The following is a 20,323-nucleotide window of genomic DNA, read 5'->3' as shown; positions in this document are numbered from 1 at the left end:
CATACACTGTATAGTGTAGAGTTCCAATCCTATGAAAGCTTTAGTGAATCTTTAATTAATTATCGAAGATCTTAACTAAAATTATAACCTTATTTATCAAAACAAAATGTAAAAACTGCTTTAATCCATTAAAGATATTGTTTTTATTTTGTCCAAATTTGTCGGATGTGCTAGTGTATGTATGTGTATGTATATATATATATATGTGTATATATATACACGGACATGCTTTTGTACATATATATACATACATACATACATATACGTACGTATATACATATGCATACATATGTACATATACGTCCATACATATGTACATACATACATACATATATATACATACATTCATACATACATATATATACATACATTCATACATACATATGTACATATATACATTCATACATTCATATGTACATATATACATTCATACATTCATATGTACATATATACATTCATACATTCATATGTACATATATACATTCATATGTACATATATACATTCATATGTACATATATACATTCATATGTACATATATACATTCATATGTACATATATACATTCATATGTACATATATACATTTATATGTACATATATACATTCATACATACATATGTACATTCATACATACATATGTACATATACACATTCATACATACATATGTACATATTCATACATACATACATACATACATATACATACATACATACATACATATGTACATATACATACATACATACATACATATGTACATATACATACATACATACATACATATGTACATATATACATTCATACATACATATGTACATATACATACATACATACATATGTACATATACATACATACATACATATGTACATATACATACATACATACATATGTACATATACATACATACATATGTACATATACATACATACATATGTACATATACATACATACATATGTACATATACACATTCATACATACATATACATACATTCATACATACATATGTACATATACATACATTCATACATACATATGTACATATACATACATTCATACATACATATGTACATATACATACATTCATACATACATATGTACATATACATACATTCATACATACATATGTACATATACATACATTCATACATACATATGTACATACATATGTACATATACATACATTCATACATACATATGTACATATACATACATTCATACATACATATGTACATATACATACATACATATGTACATATACATACATACATACATACATATGTACATATACATACATACATACATACATATGTACATATACATACATACATACATACATATGTACATATACATACATACATACATATGTACATATACATACATACATACATATGTACATATACATACATACATACATACAAACAAACAAACGTATTATTCTTACATAAGTCCGACGAAAGCTTAGCTGGCTGAAACTTTGAAGTCACTATCAACAACATTCTTGTATAAGAATAAATATACATGTGTGTGTGTAGAGAGAGAGAGAGAGAGAGAAATAAGAACAAAGTCAGCAACAACTGAATAAAAATAAAAATGATTCAATACACGAAAGATACGTTTGTGAAAACAAGTTTGTGTCTTTACAAAAAGAAAAATAGTGAAAAATAAGTCAGTTGGAGTTCATAAGACGTTCAGAAAAATTCAAGAAGTAGATTAAATTTTTTTTTCTTTTATCGGGCTTTCAAGGTTTTTTGGGTTTTTTTTTTTCCGTGGAATGAGTGGAAGATGGAGCTCCATCCAAACAAATGTAGTAGTAGTTACAACAGTGCATTCGCTATTAGCCACGAGGGTGACAAAATATCGGGAACTGTACTGTTAAAAAAAAATCGTAAACGAAGAAAATAACAAAAACAGAAAAATTCAAAAGAAAGAAACAAATCCTCAAAAGGTGGGGATCGGGGAGACCTCCGAGAGTTTCACGTGTAAACCCTGTAAACAACCCCTTCGTGTCAGCAGTGAGGGCGACCGTGGAAAACCAACCACGGTCGCCCTCGCTGCTAACACGAGCCCCTTCGCCAAGATGTCCCTTTTCAAATAAGTAATTCTTTCCGCTATAGGCACAAAGCCAGGGATTTGGTTGGAGGAGCTCGTCCATTACATCGACCCCAGTGGTCAAATTGATCCTTTATTTGATCGGCTCTGAAAGGTTGAAAAGTCGACCCCAGCAGAATTTGAACTCAGACGAAATAGTAGTAGTAGTAGTAATAATAATAATAATAATTCGTTCGTTTATTGGCCACAGGGGCGAACAAAAAATCAATTAATACATAAAGGGACAAAACACAGGACGAAAGTTACAAAGGACTACCCACAAGGGGCTAAACACAGAGGGTACAAACAAGGACAGACAAACGGATTAAGTCGATTACAGGGTAACGGGTACTTAATTTTATCGACCCCGAAAGGATGAAAGGCAAAGTTGGCCTCGGTGGAATTTGAACTCATACGAAATAGTAGTAGTAATAATAATGTCAGTTTTCTTTATTAACCACTAAGGATTCACAAAAAGAAAAAAAAAACACATTGGGAACAGTACAAGTAAACAATAATAATAATAATATAATTGATGATGGTGATGAAAAAACGAAGTGGTATTTACCGGAACGGGGTTGCTTGAGCTGAAATGATTGCAGTGTTCGTAAAGTAACTAGGGTTGAAATTCTCTTCTTCGTGTTGAAGCTGATTACGATGTTATACGAGGAGTGTTCAGAATACGTCTACAGTAAGAGATTACATCGACCTGTATGAACGTTATACACGTATATATATAAACACACACGCACGCACACATATGTGTATGTATATATGTTACTGTTAGTGGCGTGTACGTTGCGAAGTAGTGACGTCGTCTGCATAGAGTTAATTCCCTTAGCAGACACGCCCCATTTCATGTTGGGAAAATTGAGTGCAACTTACTCACCAAGTTATTATTACATACTTTCGTCGTTTAGCCAAACTTCAATCTTGATCCAACATACCTACGTTCAAAGTCTTCCAGTTTGTGTTTTACACACCCACCTTCTTCGTTTTGTAGACATTGTGCGTCTAAAACTTATACTAAATATCTACTGTGTATTATGTAATATACAATAAATTTTCTTTATAATATCTGATTTATATAATGTAGCTCTGGTTTCCAGACGGTTCGCTGCAGTTGTATGAAGGTGCACCATGGTGTTTTAATATTATTTAAGGCCTTTGAAAATTCGCACTAATACTTAAGTGTATTGTAAAGCGCTATATTTTTTAATATACAAGTTTCGTTAATAAAGTAAGGTAATCAAAAGTTTCAACTTTTTTTTTCTGATTTAAAACGGTTTTAGCTTTTCTATGCGACGTGCGCCGGCTTTTTTTTTCTGCATCTGTTACGCCATCATCTTTCTTTTTCTTTTTTTCTTTTTTGCACCTTCTGTGTGCCAGGAAGTGAAAGAAAAGTTGAGAATCTTTGCCAAGTGGTTATATCTAGTATGTGGCTGTAAGTTATATAAATTGTTTAGAGAACATGTAATATGTAAAACAACATAACTAGCGTATAATGAATAATAATACTGGTGAAGGTAAAGAATCCTCACACCAGGTGTTTGGGGTAGGGAAAGGATTACGCCGATAACGGGTGGTGTGCGTATTCTTTACCTCCGCCATAATACTTTCTACTATCGGCACAAGGCCTGAAATTTGGGGGAGGGGAATAATCAATTACATCGATTTTTGGGTACTACTTAAGAAGAATGGTCCCGGTGCGCGTACTCGGGCATCCGCGCTAGCTAGTCGTGGCTAGTCGATCCTACAACGACTACCTAGCAAAGTAAATAAAACACAAAATAAATAATTTTTTTTACACCAAGTAAATAATTTTTTAAAAACAAAGTAAATAAACCATAAAGTAAATAATTTTTGTAAACAAAGTAAATAAAACAAAAACACAAAGTAAGGATCGACTAGTCACGACTAGCTAGCGCGAGTGCGCGCACCGGGACCACTCCTCTTAAGTAGTACCCGTTTTCTGTACCCGTAAGGGTGAAAGGCAAAGTCGAAAATCTAATGAAGTAAGGAAGAAGAGAAGTCTAATGTTTCGCGCGGAACCCTTCGACGGAGAGAAAAGCTGTATTGGTGTCCGAAGGATAAAGTTTGTTGTCTGAATTATTTGTCTATAATATTTTATAATATAGATAAACAGGTAGTGCCTTGGAAAATTTCCAGAAAAGTTTCTCAGAGAATGCTGTGTCCAATACCCAATACGAATGGTCACGAAATTTAATTTGGTGTGAATTTCATACATGATTTTTTTCTAAAATTGCAAAACCCTTACGGACAGTTTCTACCACCCTATTTTAAGGAGTTATTCAATTAAACAAAGGTTGTTTAAGATAGGGAATTAGTTTATATAATAATATATTATTTTGAAATCGGGGAATGGTATTTATTTTCTAAAATAGATTTTTATTAAATTTTATTAAAAGACAGTTTATATCACAAAACCCCAGAACTAATTTTTTCACGGAACCTGCTTTGACAAACGCTGTTCTATGCTAATTAAGCAGGAATAAAACCCGTTCTAAAGTCTTTACCACATAGCAGAAAGCGATTTGATGTGTTACATTGCGATTAAAAATATCATTTTGTGTATATGATCGACTTAGAGATTTGTTGGGTGTTAGACAAACTTGAGTGAGTGGAACTTCACATGTGATGCGCCCCCATGTTACCTAGCAAGCGTCCGTTCGTGTCTGACATATAGCAGTACACCGTGTACCAGTTTAGATTACACACAATCAAATGGGAGACGGCTAAGCAGAACTGTAGGGGAAAATAGAGTAGGCTCTATTCACTCCACTGTCTACAAATTCTTTATACATACAGGTTGTTCTGTAATGACACATTTTTAATTATTTTTTTGTAGTTAAGTCATGTGGAAGAAAAGCATGTTGGACATTAATGAGGAGAGAGGAGAGGAGGTTCTGCACTAACTCAGCTGGCAACAAATTCTTTGTAGGTCATTCAGTAGTAACACATTTTGTTTTAGTGAAGTCAAGGCGAGTGGAATAGGCAAGAGATGCGAGAAGTTCCTGAGCCAGACCTTACGCACTAGTGACTATTATTGAATGGGACAGTGTATCTAGATAATATATCGTGTAACTTATAAATTATGTAATGTATCCCGTATATAATATATATTATGTCTGGTTGTTCTGTATTCGAAGGTGAGCCCTGATCTAGCAGACATACAAAGATATTTTTGTTGTACCCATCTCTTTTTTTTCTTTTTTTTAGACATAGTGTATTCCATAACTGCATTATATAATGCATTACAACATAGGCGCAGGAGTGGCTGTGTGGTATGTAGCTTGCTTATCAACCACATGTTTCCGGGTTCAGTCCCACTGCATGGCACCTTGGGCAAGTGTCTTCTACTATAGCCTTGGGCCGACCAATGCCTTGTGAGTGGATTTGGTAGACGGAAACTGAAAGGAGCCCATCGTATATATGTATATATTTATATATGTTTGTGTGTCTGTGTTTGTCCCCCACCCCAACATTGCTTGACAAACGATGCTGGTATGTTTACGTCCCCGTAACTTAGCAGTTCGGCAAAAGAGGCCTATAGAATAAGTACTAGGCTTGCAAAGAATAAGTCCTGGGGTCGATTTGCTCGACTAAAGTCGGTGCTCCAGCATGGCCGCAGTCAAATGACTGAAACAAGTAAAAGAGTAAAAGACAGAGTTCATCAAGACTATATCCTATCTCGTTTTTTTTTTAGCATCTCCATAGAAAACATCATCCTAGAGACACTACTTGACTTCCATACCTCCACTTCCTTTGGAGAACAGCCCTTTCTTAATTAGTATTTTATTGGAGACTAGCACTATGACCCGCAACGCTGGATCATAATGCTAGTGCATGCATATACAGTTGCGTGCTTGCACACATACACACGGATACTGTCCAAATCTCTGACCAATCACATACAGCTAGTTGGCATTCAATTGGCGTATCAAGTTTCGGGCATTTTGATTGGGTTTTGGATAGAAAATTTACAAAAAGTCACTTCTATTGATTTTTTAATGGCTTTGCGGGGTGACTGGGGAAATGTAAAGATTTGCACGACCACCGTTGGACTGTTTTAAATGACTGTAGAAAGTGCGAGCCCTCTAACTGAAAAATTGTGGATTTGTATAAAGGACACGCATGCAAACATTTTGCCATATATATACTAGCAGAATTGCCCGGCGTTGCTCGGGGCTGAATTGCTTGAAAGTACTGTTAATGATTGCACTGAATTATGATGATTATTCAGGCAAATATTGATATAAGTTTACGGTGGGAGATAAGGACTTAACGATCAAACGTGTGCCATTGCATTGTTTTGGGGGAACCAAATTTCTGATGAGCATTATAGGGGCACCAACTTTAAGTTTGAGAAAGTGTGGTGGTAGTCCGGGGTGCTCAAAGGAATTGAGTACCTCTATTGGATAGTTGATGACGTCCTCTGGGTCAGGAGTTGTATCGATAGACTGATATACATAGACTTCCCCAGGAATGAGTTTTAGCATTTCATCATTAATATGGTGAACAGTTTTATTCCTCGGGGCCAGTATAGCCTTTTTGCCAATCCAATCCATATTCTGATAATTAGCTTGTAGATCTGGGAACACTGCATCTCTGAGATCAGAAGGCGTCTTAACAATAGTACAAATGGAATCGATGGCAATATTACCATTTTCATCCCCTGGTATTTTGCCTTCGCCAAGTGCAAGGAGGGTGTGAGGAAATGCTGCTGATGTGATATTACGTCGCATATGAGCATGCATATTGGTGTGAAGTTTGAAAGTTACTTCCCTTTATTTAAAGAAATATGCATTAAAATGGAAAAAAATGATGGTAAATTATTTGTAAAATCGTAGACTCATCGTAGACGCGTGCTAATACCCAGAAGGGCTCGATATGAATCACGACTATAAGATACCCGGTTTTGGTTAAACGGCATCGCAAAATGTGGGAGTAGTTAGGAATCTAAATCGGAGTAGACAGACACACAACCTTTCTTTTATATATAAATATTTTCATCCTAAAAAACTTTGTATGGATTGAATGGTTACCTCTATGGAAATATATACATGCACATTATACATACATGTGTGTATAGATGAATATATAAATACATTTAAATATCTATATACACTTTTGGGCGATCTTTCTGTTTCTTAGAGATAACTTTAGATCTTATTTTCGTCCTAAAAAACTTTGTATGGAGTGAATGGTTACCTCTATGGAAATATATACACACACGTTATACATACATGTGTGCATAGATGAATATATAAATACATTTAAATATCTATATACACTTTTGGGTGATCTTTCTGCTACTTGGATATACTTTAGATCTTATATTCGTCCTAAATAACTTTACGTCTATGGAAATATATACACACACATTATACATACATCTGTGTATAGATGAATATATAAATACATTTAAATATCTATATACACTTTTGGGCGATCTTTCTGCTACTTGGATATACTTTAGATCTTATATTCGTCCTAAAAAACTTTGTATGAATTGAATGGTTACCTCTATGGAAATATATACACACACGTTATACATACATGTGTGCATAGATGAATATATAAATACATTTAAATATCTATATACACTTTTGGGTGATCTTTCTGCTACTTGGATATACTTTAGATCTTATATTCGTCCTAAATAACTTTACGTCTATGGAAATATATACACACACATTATACATACATCTGTGTATAGATGAATATATAAATACATTTAAATATCTATATACACTTTTGGGCGATCTTTCTGCTACTTGGATATACTTTAGATCTTATATTCGTCCTAAAAAACTTTGTATGAATTGAAAAAGAAAATGAATTGAAATTTTTAAGAAAGGAATTTGTTTACATACATGTGTGAAATGGCAAATGTTTGTGCAGTTGTCCGAAATGGAACCAGGGTAAATGTGTGGAACTGATGTATTATAATGAATAGTCCTTCTTGTTGTGAATATTAATTTGATTAATATGAACTGAAAACCAGTGGTGTAGCATATAAGACCATAGGTGATCTAGCAAAAAGGATGACTGGTCAGCATCAGACTGGAAAGAGTGTCAAGAACATAAGGAATGAAATTCGGTCCAGAAAATAATAAGATTCTGATTGACAGCCACAATCACAATACAGTAACAAATGTCATGTTGAATGGAAAAAAAACCCTACTGCTCACTAAGACCTGGCTTGTGATATAGCTGAGCACCATATAGTTAAGTATTTCTATTAGTTTTCAACAAAGCTCAAACTGAACTAGTCCCTGATGACCTCAGTCTTTTTTTTATGGGTAGAAAAAAACTGAACATTCATAGTGGATGCAGAATGAATATATAACTTAGTAGTTCAAGTGCAAGTGCTTCAGAAAGCTGCTCTGCATTTCATACACAAAGCAAAACTTAATCTGCCTGCTAGTTATCAAAATAGGCTGGCATACAAAAGACAACTTCTTACTTCAGTGAAATGATGAAAGTTCACTTATATGGACATGTGTCCCAACACAATATGATCGTCAAACAATACTGCAGGATACAGTTATAGGACTGTGAAGACAAAGCAGACAAAGAAAGTCCTCATTTTACCCTACCAAAAACAGGATACATCTCAACACTACAGCTGTTGTTTTTGTGATGGAGGCTAAAGACTAATGACATTTACTGACAGCCAGAGTATTTAGAATAACATCCCAGTGACTGGCTTCATCAGTCACATGCATACACAAACACACACACACACACACACACACACATATATACATTTTTGGTGTTGTGGAGGCACATGGCCTAGTGGTTAGAGCAGCAGACTCGCGGTTGAGGGATCGTGGGTTCGAATATCAGACCAGGCGATGTGTGTTTATGAGCGAAACACCTAAGCTCCACGCGGCTCCGGCAGAAGGTAATGGCGAACTTCTGCTGACTCTTTCGCCACAACTTTCTCTCATTCTTTCCTCCTGCATCTTGCAGCTCACCTGCAACGGACTGGCGTCCCATCCAGGTGGGGAACCTATACGCCAAGAAACCGGGGAACCAGCCCTTATGAGCCAGGCATGGCTTGAAAAGGAACAAACAACAAAACATTTTTGGTGTACTTGACTTCTTTTCCATTATCAACTCATATAACTAGAATTGTGTCTCTGTATCTCTATCTATCCAACTTCCTAGTACTTTCATTATGTCTGAATTTTATTGAAATGCTGACAGGTCATTTAGTTGGCTGATCTATGATACTTTCACTATATCATCATCATCATCATCATCATCATTTAACATCCGCTTTCCATTCTAGCATGGGTTGGACAATTTGACTGAGGACTGGTGAACCAGATCGCTGCACCAGGCTCCAATCTGATTTGGCAGTTTCTACAGCTGGATGCCCTTCTGAGAGTGTAGTGGGTGCTTTTATGTACCACCGGCATGAGTGCCAGTCAGGCGGTACTGGCAGTGGCCACGCTCAAATGGTGTTTTTTACATGTCACCTGCATAGGAGCCAGTAAGGTGATGCTGGTAACGACCACGCTCGAATGGTGCTTTTTATGTGCCACCGGTGGAAATGCTAAAAAGTCGTTTAATTAGCTGATATACTGAGTAGATGTGGTTCATACATTTAACTGTGTATAAATTGTGTATGCGTCTGTCTTTTACCATTACTTATTCCAGTCATTGGATTGCAGCCAAATTAGGGCACTGCCTTGCAGGGATTTAGTTGAACAGACCAACCTCAGTACTTATTTATTTTTTGAGCCTGATACTTATTCTATTGGTCTCTTTTACCAAATCACTAAACTATGGGGATGTAAACAAACTAACACTGGCTGTCAAATGGTGGAGGGAGACAAACAGAAACACAAGAACACACACACATAAGGCTTCTTTCAGTTTTATACTCCCGAATCCACTCTTGCATCATTTTGTTTCCTTATTTGTCATTTGCATGTGGTCTATAAAGGAAACAGAACAGGCAAATCATATCTTAGCAACTGATAAAAATTCAAATCTATTTTTACTGATAAAATGAAAGAGGGAAGAGCGATTTTTTTTAGAGGCCGAAAGCCTAGAGAACTACGGTCATGTTTCTTTTGAGGTTATAACCTAATAACATACATGATTGCCAAGTTGCTATGTAACACCTACTTCATCACTAATAAAATTAATTTTTTAAAATTCTATTTTGCTGAAGATTAAATTCTAAAAATCATGTTTTAATTATTTGAGGGTGCAAGTGTGGCTGTATAGTTAAGAAGCTTGCTTCCCAACTTCATAGTTTAGAGTTCGGTTCTACTGCATGACACCTTGGGTAAGTGTCTTCTGCTACAGCCTTGGGCTAACCAAAGCCTTGTGAGTAGATTTAGTAGATGGAAACTGTCTATCTTATTTCTTATTTCCTTATTGCCCACAAGGTGCTAAAATATAGAGGGGGCAAACAAGGACACACAGGGGATTAAGTTGATTACATTGACCCCAGTGCATAACTGGTACTTAATTTATCAACCCCGAAAGGTCAACCTCGGCGGAATTTGAACTCACAACGTAACCGCAGACGAAATACCTATTTCTTTACTACCCACAAGGGGCTAAACACAGAGAGGACAAACAAGGACAGACTGGCTTCATTCATCCTCAATGCTGCATCTCTCACGAACGCAGATCAGACCTGGTGATTTGGGGCTAACGACCGTGTGATCTCCAATGATTCCCTATTCCAGCGGCAAATGCTGTAGATATGGGGCCCTAGGTTGGGTTCCAGATCAACCTTGACTCTCATCAGCCAGGTTTTTCGTTGTCCACCTCATCGCTTTCGCCAACCCTGCAGTTTTTTCTAGCAGTGTCATATGAAATTGTCACCCATAATTATCACCCTAGTATCGATCTATTGCATTTCAATCTGTTTTAGGGTTAGGGTTAGGGGTGGGTAGAAGGGTATCTTTTTTTCTTCACAAATGTAAATAAACCCAATCTGTTTTCTAAACGAGGGACATATTCATACGGCACAGAATGTTTTCACCTCAAATAGACGTCATTGATAGGTTGAAATTGCAGAAATTGAAGAAAAAAACAACAACAGATACCTTACAAACAATAGAATTTTCTCAATAAAGCCAAGAGAAAAAGATGTTTTATAAACACATTCTACCAGTATACAAAGTTTAAAAGTGTTTAGTTACGTGGAAATTATTTTAAAATACTGCCGTTCAAACCAAAAAGATCCAAAATAAAAATAACTACTGGGGTCGATTCATTCAGCTAAAAATTCGTCATGGCGGTTCCCCAGCATGGCTTGAGTCTAAAGACCAAAACAACTAAAAGATAAAAAAAGATAACAGCCAAGTTAGACTTTCTACATATTGATTTAGAAACACAAAAACTAGTGCAGATAATACTCTTACTCTCTTTTACTCGTTTCAGTCATTTGACTGCGGCCATGCTGGAGCACTGCACATTGTATTAAAATATATTTTTGAAATTTGGTATAAAGAGAAAGGATGCGAACTAAAGATCACCAAGTCGTAGGAGTAGCTGTGCGGTAAGTAGCTTGCTTACGAACCACATGGTTCCGGGTTCAGTCCCGCTGTGTGGCACCTTGGGTAAGTGTCTTCTACTATAGCCTCGAGCCTTGTGAGTTGATTTGGTAGATGGAAACTAAAAGAAGCCTATTGTATATATGTATATATATATATATATATGTATGTGTGTATTTGTGTGTCTGTGTTTGCCCCCCCCCCCCAACATCACTTGATAACCAATGGTGGTGTGCTTACGTCCCCATAACTTAGCGGTTCGGCAAAAAAGAGACCGATAGAATAAGTCCTGGGGTTGATTTGCTTGACTAAAGGCGGTGCTCCAGCATGGCAACAGTCACATGACTGAAACAAGTAAAAGGGAAAAAGGGAAAGTCCTCCCCCATGTGTAAGGTGCCTGGTGGGGAGAGAGGGAAAGAAAGAGAGAGATAGTGAGAAATAATAAGAATGACAGACAGCTGTTAGTCCCAACAGAGACAGAGAGAGAGAGAGAGAGAGAAAACGAAGAATGAGAAGAGGCTAGTATCAACTCATAGATTTGAGTCAAAGATGGAAGAAAGATATATGCTGCAAGAGAGAGAGAAGGAGCATGACACAGAGAGGGAGAAAAGCGGAAGTGAGAAAGAGCGACGAGGGAAAAGAATGGACAACTACTACTTCCAATAGAGAGAGGGGGTGAGAGTGAGAGAGAAAGGGGAAGTGAAAACAGAGCCTACTATCAATAAATTTAGATTCAAAGATGAAAGGAAGAGAGACATTATAAAAGAGAGAGAGAGAGAGAGAACAGGCTAGAATTGACACTCATAGATTAGACTCGAGGATGAAAGGAAGATAAACACTCCAAGAGAAGGGGGAGTGAAATAGGGACGGAAAATTGTTACGACAAAGAGAGTGAGAAAGAGGAAAGGGAAGGTGGGGGTGGGGGCAATTATCAACACAGTGATTAGAGTTAAAAATAGAAGACAGACATAATAAGAGAGAGAGAGAGAGAGAGAGGGAAAGGGAGTCAGTGAGAGAGAGAGAGGGAATGAGAGAGGGTGAGAAAATGTGTGAGAGAGGGAGGGAGATTAAACTGGAAATTTGGAGAGGTACCAAACAAACTAGTGATATTCAAAAAGAACTGTGTCAGAAGCATGGCACTATTGAAGGAAAATGGTTAATAGGTCTGGTCTGCAGGATTGATTGCAAAAATTATTTGATTCTGTAACTGACTGCTGAATAACGAGAGGCATTAAGCGTCAATAAAATGGCAAAACTATAACCGAACTGATTGCGTTTTAGACCACCATTCATAACTTTTTAGATATACTACACGGGTCTGATTCAACAATGGGTGGTTAGTCATAGCTGAAATGATTTTCGTCATAGGTCAATTCTGTTGAGGCTGAATTTTGCTGAAAATATCTATTTTTGAAAATAATATATTGTTTAAATATCAACAGAAGCAAGCGTATGGTTGTGCAGTAAGCAGTTTGCACTTCTGTTGGCAAGCATATTCTACTGGGTCTACTAAAGCTTTGTGAGAGCATTTGGTAGATGGATACTGAAAGAAGCCTGTTGTACATATACATACATATATACATACATATATATATATATATATATATATATATATTATATATATATATGTATATGTGTGTGTGTATATATATATATAGGTTGGTCCTAGGAAATTTGTTGAGAATTTGTCGGCATCCAGCAACAGTCTGGCATAGCATGGTAAATTCCATTGTCTCGACCACGGTTGAACAATGATGATGATGTATATATATATCTATGTATATATATATATATATATATATAATTTGTGTGTGTGTGTATATATATATGTATATATGTGTGTGTATATATATATATATATGGGTATGTGTGATTGTGTATAGAAGAATATATTAATAAAAGGAATTCCAACCTTGTCTGATTTTCACGTTTTATTTACAATCTTATAATGATATATTATAAGATTATATATTATAATAGAATAAAATAAAATAGTAGAATGTTAAATGTTCATTCTGATTGAACTTGTACTTTCATGCATTAAATTCTGCAATCTTCAGGTTCATGTAGTAGTGGTGACAGTCATGCTTCACAATTTTTTACTGTAATTTCTTTATTATGATTATATAATCGTTACATAGAAGGACAAATACAGAACATACATGTAAAAAACAGTTAAGAGGTTCGATTAAAAATTTTTCGTAACATTTGGATTATTCATTATAAAAATTCGTCTGTAAATTGTCCTTTACATGACCAATAGAATATTGTAACATTTACATAGACTTTCGATCTTACCGAAGTTATAAACCCCGGCAATTTATAAGGCCCCGCAGCTTTTGTTTCCTCTCCTCCCTCCATAGTTAAGCTGGGTTTCTGACGCCCACCTTTTTTTCCACTTCCTTCCATCTTTTCTCATACACACCCCGTGGTAAGATCCTCTTTTCCAGCCCCATTTTGCTCTTCAGATGATATCTGAAGTAAGTGAGCAAGCCGGGGCCCGAGACAAAGGATCCTATCGCGACTCCTTCCATTCTTGTTCGCCACATACACTCTTTTACTACTGCAACCGTGCAGTGAAAACATGCCTCACCTTCCTTCGAGAGTCCAGTTGGCGGTATCATCTTAATCATAGACTCAGCCGACAGCTGTACTCGTCCCAGATGCGATAACACGTGTTCTGTGTAACTTATCAAGTCGGACAACTTCCGACAGTGTACAAAAGCGTGCTGGACGGTTTCATCGTCCAACTCGCACCTTGGACACGTCGGTGGCACTGGAATTCCGTGCCGCGATAACTTCTCGCGAACAGGTAAAGCATTCCTATAGCACTGCCAGGCCAGGGATCTTTGGAAATTATCCAAATACCCCGTCCTGAAAGTCTTTTTAAACAGGTTGATAAGCTGGTCTTCGTCAAACCCCAGAGCCCCTCCTAGGACGTCGTCGTTTTTTACCTCTACCAGCCTTCTATAAAATACCGAGGTGGTATTTCCGCAGCCGGCCTTGCCCGCCTTGTGGATCAGCGTGAGTGCCTGTCGGCACTCCTTTTGCCATGAAGTCAGTTTCCATCTTCTGATGAGACCGGGTTTAAAATTCACTAAGGAGGCCGGACTCGGGAAAAATCCCCCTGCCAGCGGACTCCACACCTTATCACCCTCCAGGTGGTGCCAGAGATGCTTCAGCCTCAACGCATGTCTGTGCATCATCAACCAAGGCATTCCTAACCCACCCTTCGACGGTTCCTGGCAGCAAACGGAGCGCCTCACAAGTGGCTTTCCTCCCTTCCACAAAAAGCGGAAAAGGATTCGCTCCAACTTGCTAAGCCATGAGTCGGGGCAAGGGACAACGGTCAGGCGGTAAGTGATTACAGATGCAATGAACATCCGTACCACCTCCGCCCTTCCTTTCAAGGACAGAAACCTTCCGGACCAGGTCCGTACTATGGCCTCCACCTTGCTCGTCACTTCACTCCAGTTCCTCTCCGTTTGGGAGTCTGGCCCAAACCAAACTCCTAGCAACTTAACAGGGCCATCCGTCCAGTGTCGTGGGACACTGGACGATATCGACTTGCTCCTCCAGGTGCCGAGGCGCAAGCCAACCGACTTGTCCTTGTTAACCTTTGCTCCTGCCACCGCCTCGTATCCTCTGATAGCCTCTTCCACACAAGGTAGCTGGGCCTCATTGGACACGATGAGGGTGACGTCATCCGCATAAGCAGTAACCGTCCTCCCACCTCCGATCTCATCCGAGTTACTTCCCAGTCTCTCCAACCTTCGCAGCAATGGCTCAAGAGCCAATACGTACAAAAGTGGTGACAAGGGGCACCCTTGACGAACTGAACATTCGATCGAAAACGGTTCCGTTAGGTAACCGTTTATCTGGACGGTGGACTTGATGCCGCTATACATAGCGGAGATCCACCCGCGAAATTCAGGGCCCAGTCCAGCCGCTTCGAGGACCGTCGCCAGGTACTCATGGTCTACCCTATCGAACGCTTTACTTTGGTCTAAATGGACCATTACCCCGCCCTTGCCGGTTAATTTACCCACCCTATCTAAGGTGTAGCGTATAAGGTGAAGGTTGTCCTGGATCGACCTGCCTGGAATTGCACATGTCTGTGCTCTCCCTACAAGTTTCTCCACGACAACCGTCAACCTTTTTGCCAACACCTTGGCCAGAATCTTTAACTCTACATTAAGTAGAGTTATGGGCCTGTAGTTACTAATGTTATCCCCCTTGCTCGGGTCTTTCTGGATTAGCGTCACCACTCCCCGGCTTACAGAACTGGGAATCCTCCCATTCTGCTGCCAGTTCGTGTAGACGCCTGCCAATATTCCCCCGAACAAGTCCGGCATACTTTGGTAAAACTCGTAGGGCAGACCATCCAACCCCAGCGACTTCTCCCCGGCGCATCCGGCCAGTATCCCCTCTATCTCCGCGGGAGTGATCGCTTCTTCACAGCACTCCATCTCACGCCCCGAGAGCCGTGGCCCGCCGGCCAGGAAGTCCTTTAAGGTCCTCCCCCGCTCCGGCGCCACACCACCCCCGAACACGCGGGCGAAATGCTGGTGAAGAAACTTTTGCATCTCCTCCTGTCCATAGATCTTTTGTCCCTGTTCGTCAGTTAAAGATTGGATTGAGGCTTTGTTACCTCTCTGACTCTCCACTCGACGGGCCCATCCAGCAACGTTAATACCTTCTCGTTTCCCAGCGCGTAGCTTAGCTCTGACTCTGCAACCTTCGTGTTTGGAGTTAAGGTGACGGTACAATACCGTCCTTGCCGCCAACACTCCGGATGCAGAGCCAGCTTCCATTGCCTCGTTTAGATTCTTAACTAAATCGTCCTCTATCCTAGACCTATCTATCCTTAGCTGATTGCTAAATCTGATGGACTCTGAACGAATGGCTCTTTTGAGGGAGTGCCACCATCTATTGTTAATGATGGTGCCACACAATGCCCTCTGTACTAACACCTTAATCCGGGTACGGAAGTCTTCACAATTCAAAATAGCCTTGTTCAGCTTCCAGTACCCGGATCCCTGTCTATGACACTTGTCTAATTGCATCCTACACGTCACAAATTTGTGATCCGTGTAAGGCACAATGTGAAATTGTGGACAACTAAACGTATCCTTATCTCTTTTCTTAATAAATATCCTATCTAGATACGATCTGTGTGAGCCGTCGTTGTTACTCCACGTCCACTGTGGAACGCTCGGCTCATCCAGTCGATAACGGTCCACTAGATCAAAGCTCTCTAGTAGACCCTTGAGGCTAGGGTTCCCCTTCCTATTGGTTGAGCCAACACTGTCGACCCGCGCTTCAAGGACAGTGTTAAAGTCCCCTACTAAGATTACCGTTTTCGACGTCGCTAAAAAGGGCTCCAGGTTCCGAAAAAAACCCGTCTGTTTACCCTCGTTCGGAGTGTAGACAGCTACCAACCTGAAGGAGTGTTTACTTACGTGGGTCACATCCAGAACAACCAGCCTGCCTTCTGGGTCCAGAAAGACAGTACTTACCTGCAAGTCCAAGCTCTTCCTGATAAGGACTGCCACGCCTCTGCCTCCTCCTCGGCTAGGAGAAATAAATTTCTCGAACCCATTTAGAAGAGGCGAGAACGCTTGGGCCTCGCTCATCTTGGACTCGGTTGCAATAGCTATGTCTACTCCATGTGTCGTGAGGTCGTTCAGGAAACAAATTTGTTTCCGTTTCGACCCCATTCCACGTACATTCACACAACCCAGCTTAGCCATTGTCGGTGAGAGAAAAATAAATGAACTTACGGTTGAGAAAGGGAGCATGACAGTTTAAGTCTGCCCGCTTCCCCTTCTTCCTCCCTTGTGGTCGTAGCTGCAGGGCTCTTAACCGGCGTTGCCACCGGGCTCTGGGTAGGTGTGGTTGCCGGGGTTATAACGAGTTTACCCTCCAGAACTTCTTTTGTCACATCTCTGATCAGTCTATTCTTTAGATGTTCTTGAAGAACTTCCTCCTTCCACTCGTCTTCCTTTATTTTCGCGAAGCGAGTGGTTGCTTTTATGTCTGTGGCCTTGCTATATAATTTAAATTTTGAAAATTTATAGTATTTATATACCCTTTCATTTTTTTCATCAAAAGCAATGATCTTATCATTTTTTTTTAAAGACTTTTTCACATCTTGTTTTATGGGGAGGGGCTTGGCGAACTGTTTCCCAATGAAAACAGTGCCATGGGGGTAGGGCTGGGGGATTTGTTTCGTGTGTATGTCTGCGGTGCTTGCTGGTTTTTTCCTTGTTTGGGGAGGGGACTCCAGGGTGTTGTCTTTTTTTCTTTTGTGTGTTACCTGTGTGTAGTCCATGTGTTCGGTACAATCCGTTTCTGTTTCTATGCTTGTCGTCGTCTTGTTATCCTTTTCTGCCTTCTCCCCTTCAGTGTTTGAAGCACTTTGAGGAGGGGCTTCGTTGGTTTTCTTCTTTTTTATGCAGTTCGAGCGGACGTGACCCTTCTCTCCACATTTAAAACATCTAGGTCTGTGTCCCTCTACTGATACTCTCATGGATGTTCCATCTTCGTTGAATATCCTATCGGGCAGGTTCTCTAATATCTTGTTTTCCGCCTGAACGAGGAGCTCCAGCGTCTGTCCCTTCCAGCGTACCTCCTCTTTCCTTCTCATCTGCAGAATCGAAATTTCCCGCTCTATATTGTGCAGGACCGCTGCTGCTACCCACATTATATCGTATCCTCTCGGTATGTCCTCTACCAGCAGTTTCGCTGTTCTTTTTCCCATGTACGAGGGTAGCAGCATGATCTCATCATTTTTCAGGGTCAATGATGATACCTCTCTTGCTATCTCAGCCGAGTCAAAATGTGCCTCAACAGTAGCGCTACGCGCACCTCGGACGACATGGCGGCTTTTGTCCCACACCGGGGACAAGCACTTTTCGACCAATTCGTTTCTAACGTCCATAATTTTCTTTTCTTTGTAGCTATACACTTTATATATGACTGTTTTCTCCTTTATTTCTTGTACCTTTGCCTGCGGCGGTACAAGTTTGACTTCGTTTCCTTCCATTTTTACCAAGTTCCTGAATTCGAACAGTTGTTCGATCTTGAATTCAACGTCCATCATGGTTCCGCCTACCGCGGCCGAAAAAGACTGTTTGGTTACTTCCGTTTCCTTTAATTCACTTGTTCCCATCGCGGGGAAGTCATTCTTCGACGCCAAGTCGAATTCCATTCCTCAAAGAATGTTTCAAAAATTACCTCGAAGGTAATAACAATTTTAAATACAGAATTTTCTGCCCCGTAGGGCGAAAATTACCGTTACACAACGGGCACTGTTCAAATAACAATTAACACAAACAACGATGATCAAAATTTCGAACTCTCTCAACAAAGGCAGCAATTTCTCAAAACGCAGATGAAAAATGCAATTAAAAAAAAAATTTTTTACTGTAGCGAGATGATTGAATCTGTGCTTTAAATACAGCTGTGTAGGCTCCAGATGTTAGGTTTTGCAAACTGTATTCTGACCAATCAGTGTGTAGTATCACTCAATTACTTAAGCTGATTGGTTGGTTGAGCTGATTGGTTTAGGTGTCATGCTTTGTTGGACATGTCAAGAGTCCTGTATCTTGACCCTGGCCGAAGCAGCTGCTGGTACTTAATTTATCGACCCCGAAAGGATGAAAGGCAAAGTCGACCTCGGCGGAATTTGAACTCAGAACGTAACAGCAGACGAAATATGGCTATGCATTTCGCCCAGCATGCTAACGTTTCTGCCAGCTCACCGCCTTAAGGCCTTTTACAATACCCTTAAAGTCAGGAACTTTCAGCACCCCTTCATATGTATATATATATGTATATATGCATATATACTGGACTTTGTTCAGTTTCTGTGTGCCAAATCCACTCACAAGGCTTTGGTCAACTTGGGGTTGTAACAGAAGACACTGGCCCAAGGTGTCATGCAGTGAGGTCGAACACAAAAGCATGTGCTTCAGAAGCAAACTTCTTACCATATAGCCACAAAAAAACAATAGGGTTTATTCAAGTAAAGAATGGAGCGTGCAGTCATAATGTGCGTGAAAGAGTAAGACAGAGATGGTAGTAATAGCTTACATACAGAGAATCTAGTTAAAGTTAAGATGATGGTAACAGTAATAATAATTAGGTTATAGAGAGCAAGGGAGTGCAGGGGAAACATAGCAGTCAGTGTGTGAATGCAAAGCCAGTTAGTAAGATAAACTATCTCTCGAATATCTTATTAGTCTTTTATGCCTACTTTGTTTGTCTGTATGTCCGTCCGACTGTCTGTCTGTCTATCTATCTATCTGTGTCTATCTATCTGTGTGTGTTTCTGTCTGTCTATCTATCTATCTATCTATCTATCTATCTATCTATCTATCTATTTATCTATCTATCTATCTATCTATCTATCTATCTATCTCTTCATCTACTCTCCCATCCATCCATCCATCTCTCTCTCTCTATCTATCTATCTATCTTTTCATCTATTCACCTCGCCCGTCCATCCGTCCATCCGCCCGTCTGTCTGTTTGTCTGTCTATCTATCTATCTATCTATCTATCTATCTATCTATCTTCTATCTATCTCTTCATCTACTCTCCCATCCATCCATCCATCTCTCTCTCTCTATCTATCTATCTATCTTTTCATCTATTCACCTCGCCCGTCCATCCGTCCATC

At 39.3% G+C, this 20,323-nt stretch overlaps 2 protein-coding genes across 2 annotated transcripts in view; one reads left to right on the top strand and one right to left on the bottom strand.

The window, feature by feature from the left end:
- LOC115224760 (major vault protein) overlaps positions 1-3,031 on the bottom strand; it is a 42,762-nt gene extending 39,731 nt beyond the window's left edge. Inside the window, exon 1 of the mRNA XM_029795661.2 lies at positions 2,656-3,031. The gene's annotated coding sequence lies outside the window, so the exon portion shown is untranslated. The remainder of the gene's footprint in view (positions 1-2,655) is intronic.
- Positions 3,032-4,104: 1,073 nt separating this feature from the next.
- The window catches only part of LOC115224810, a 42,680-nt gene continuing 26,461 nt past the window's right edge, over positions 4,105-20,323 (top strand). The window contains exon 1 of the mRNA XM_036513627.1: positions 4,105-4,182. Coding sequence (XP_036369520.1) covers positions 4,124-4,182 — 59 coding nt within the window. The 5' untranslated portion in view covers positions 4,105-4,123. The remainder of the gene's footprint in view (positions 4,183-20,323) is intronic.

Source organism: Octopus sinensis, linkage group LG26 (assembly GCF_006345805.1).
Source record: "Octopus sinensis linkage group LG26, ASM634580v1, whole genome shotgun sequence".
In the NCBI taxonomy this organism is placed as follows: Eukaryota; Metazoa; Mollusca; class Cephalopoda; order Octopoda; family Octopodidae; genus Octopus; species Octopus sinensis.
This window is presented reverse-complemented; position numbering and strand designations above follow the sequence as displayed.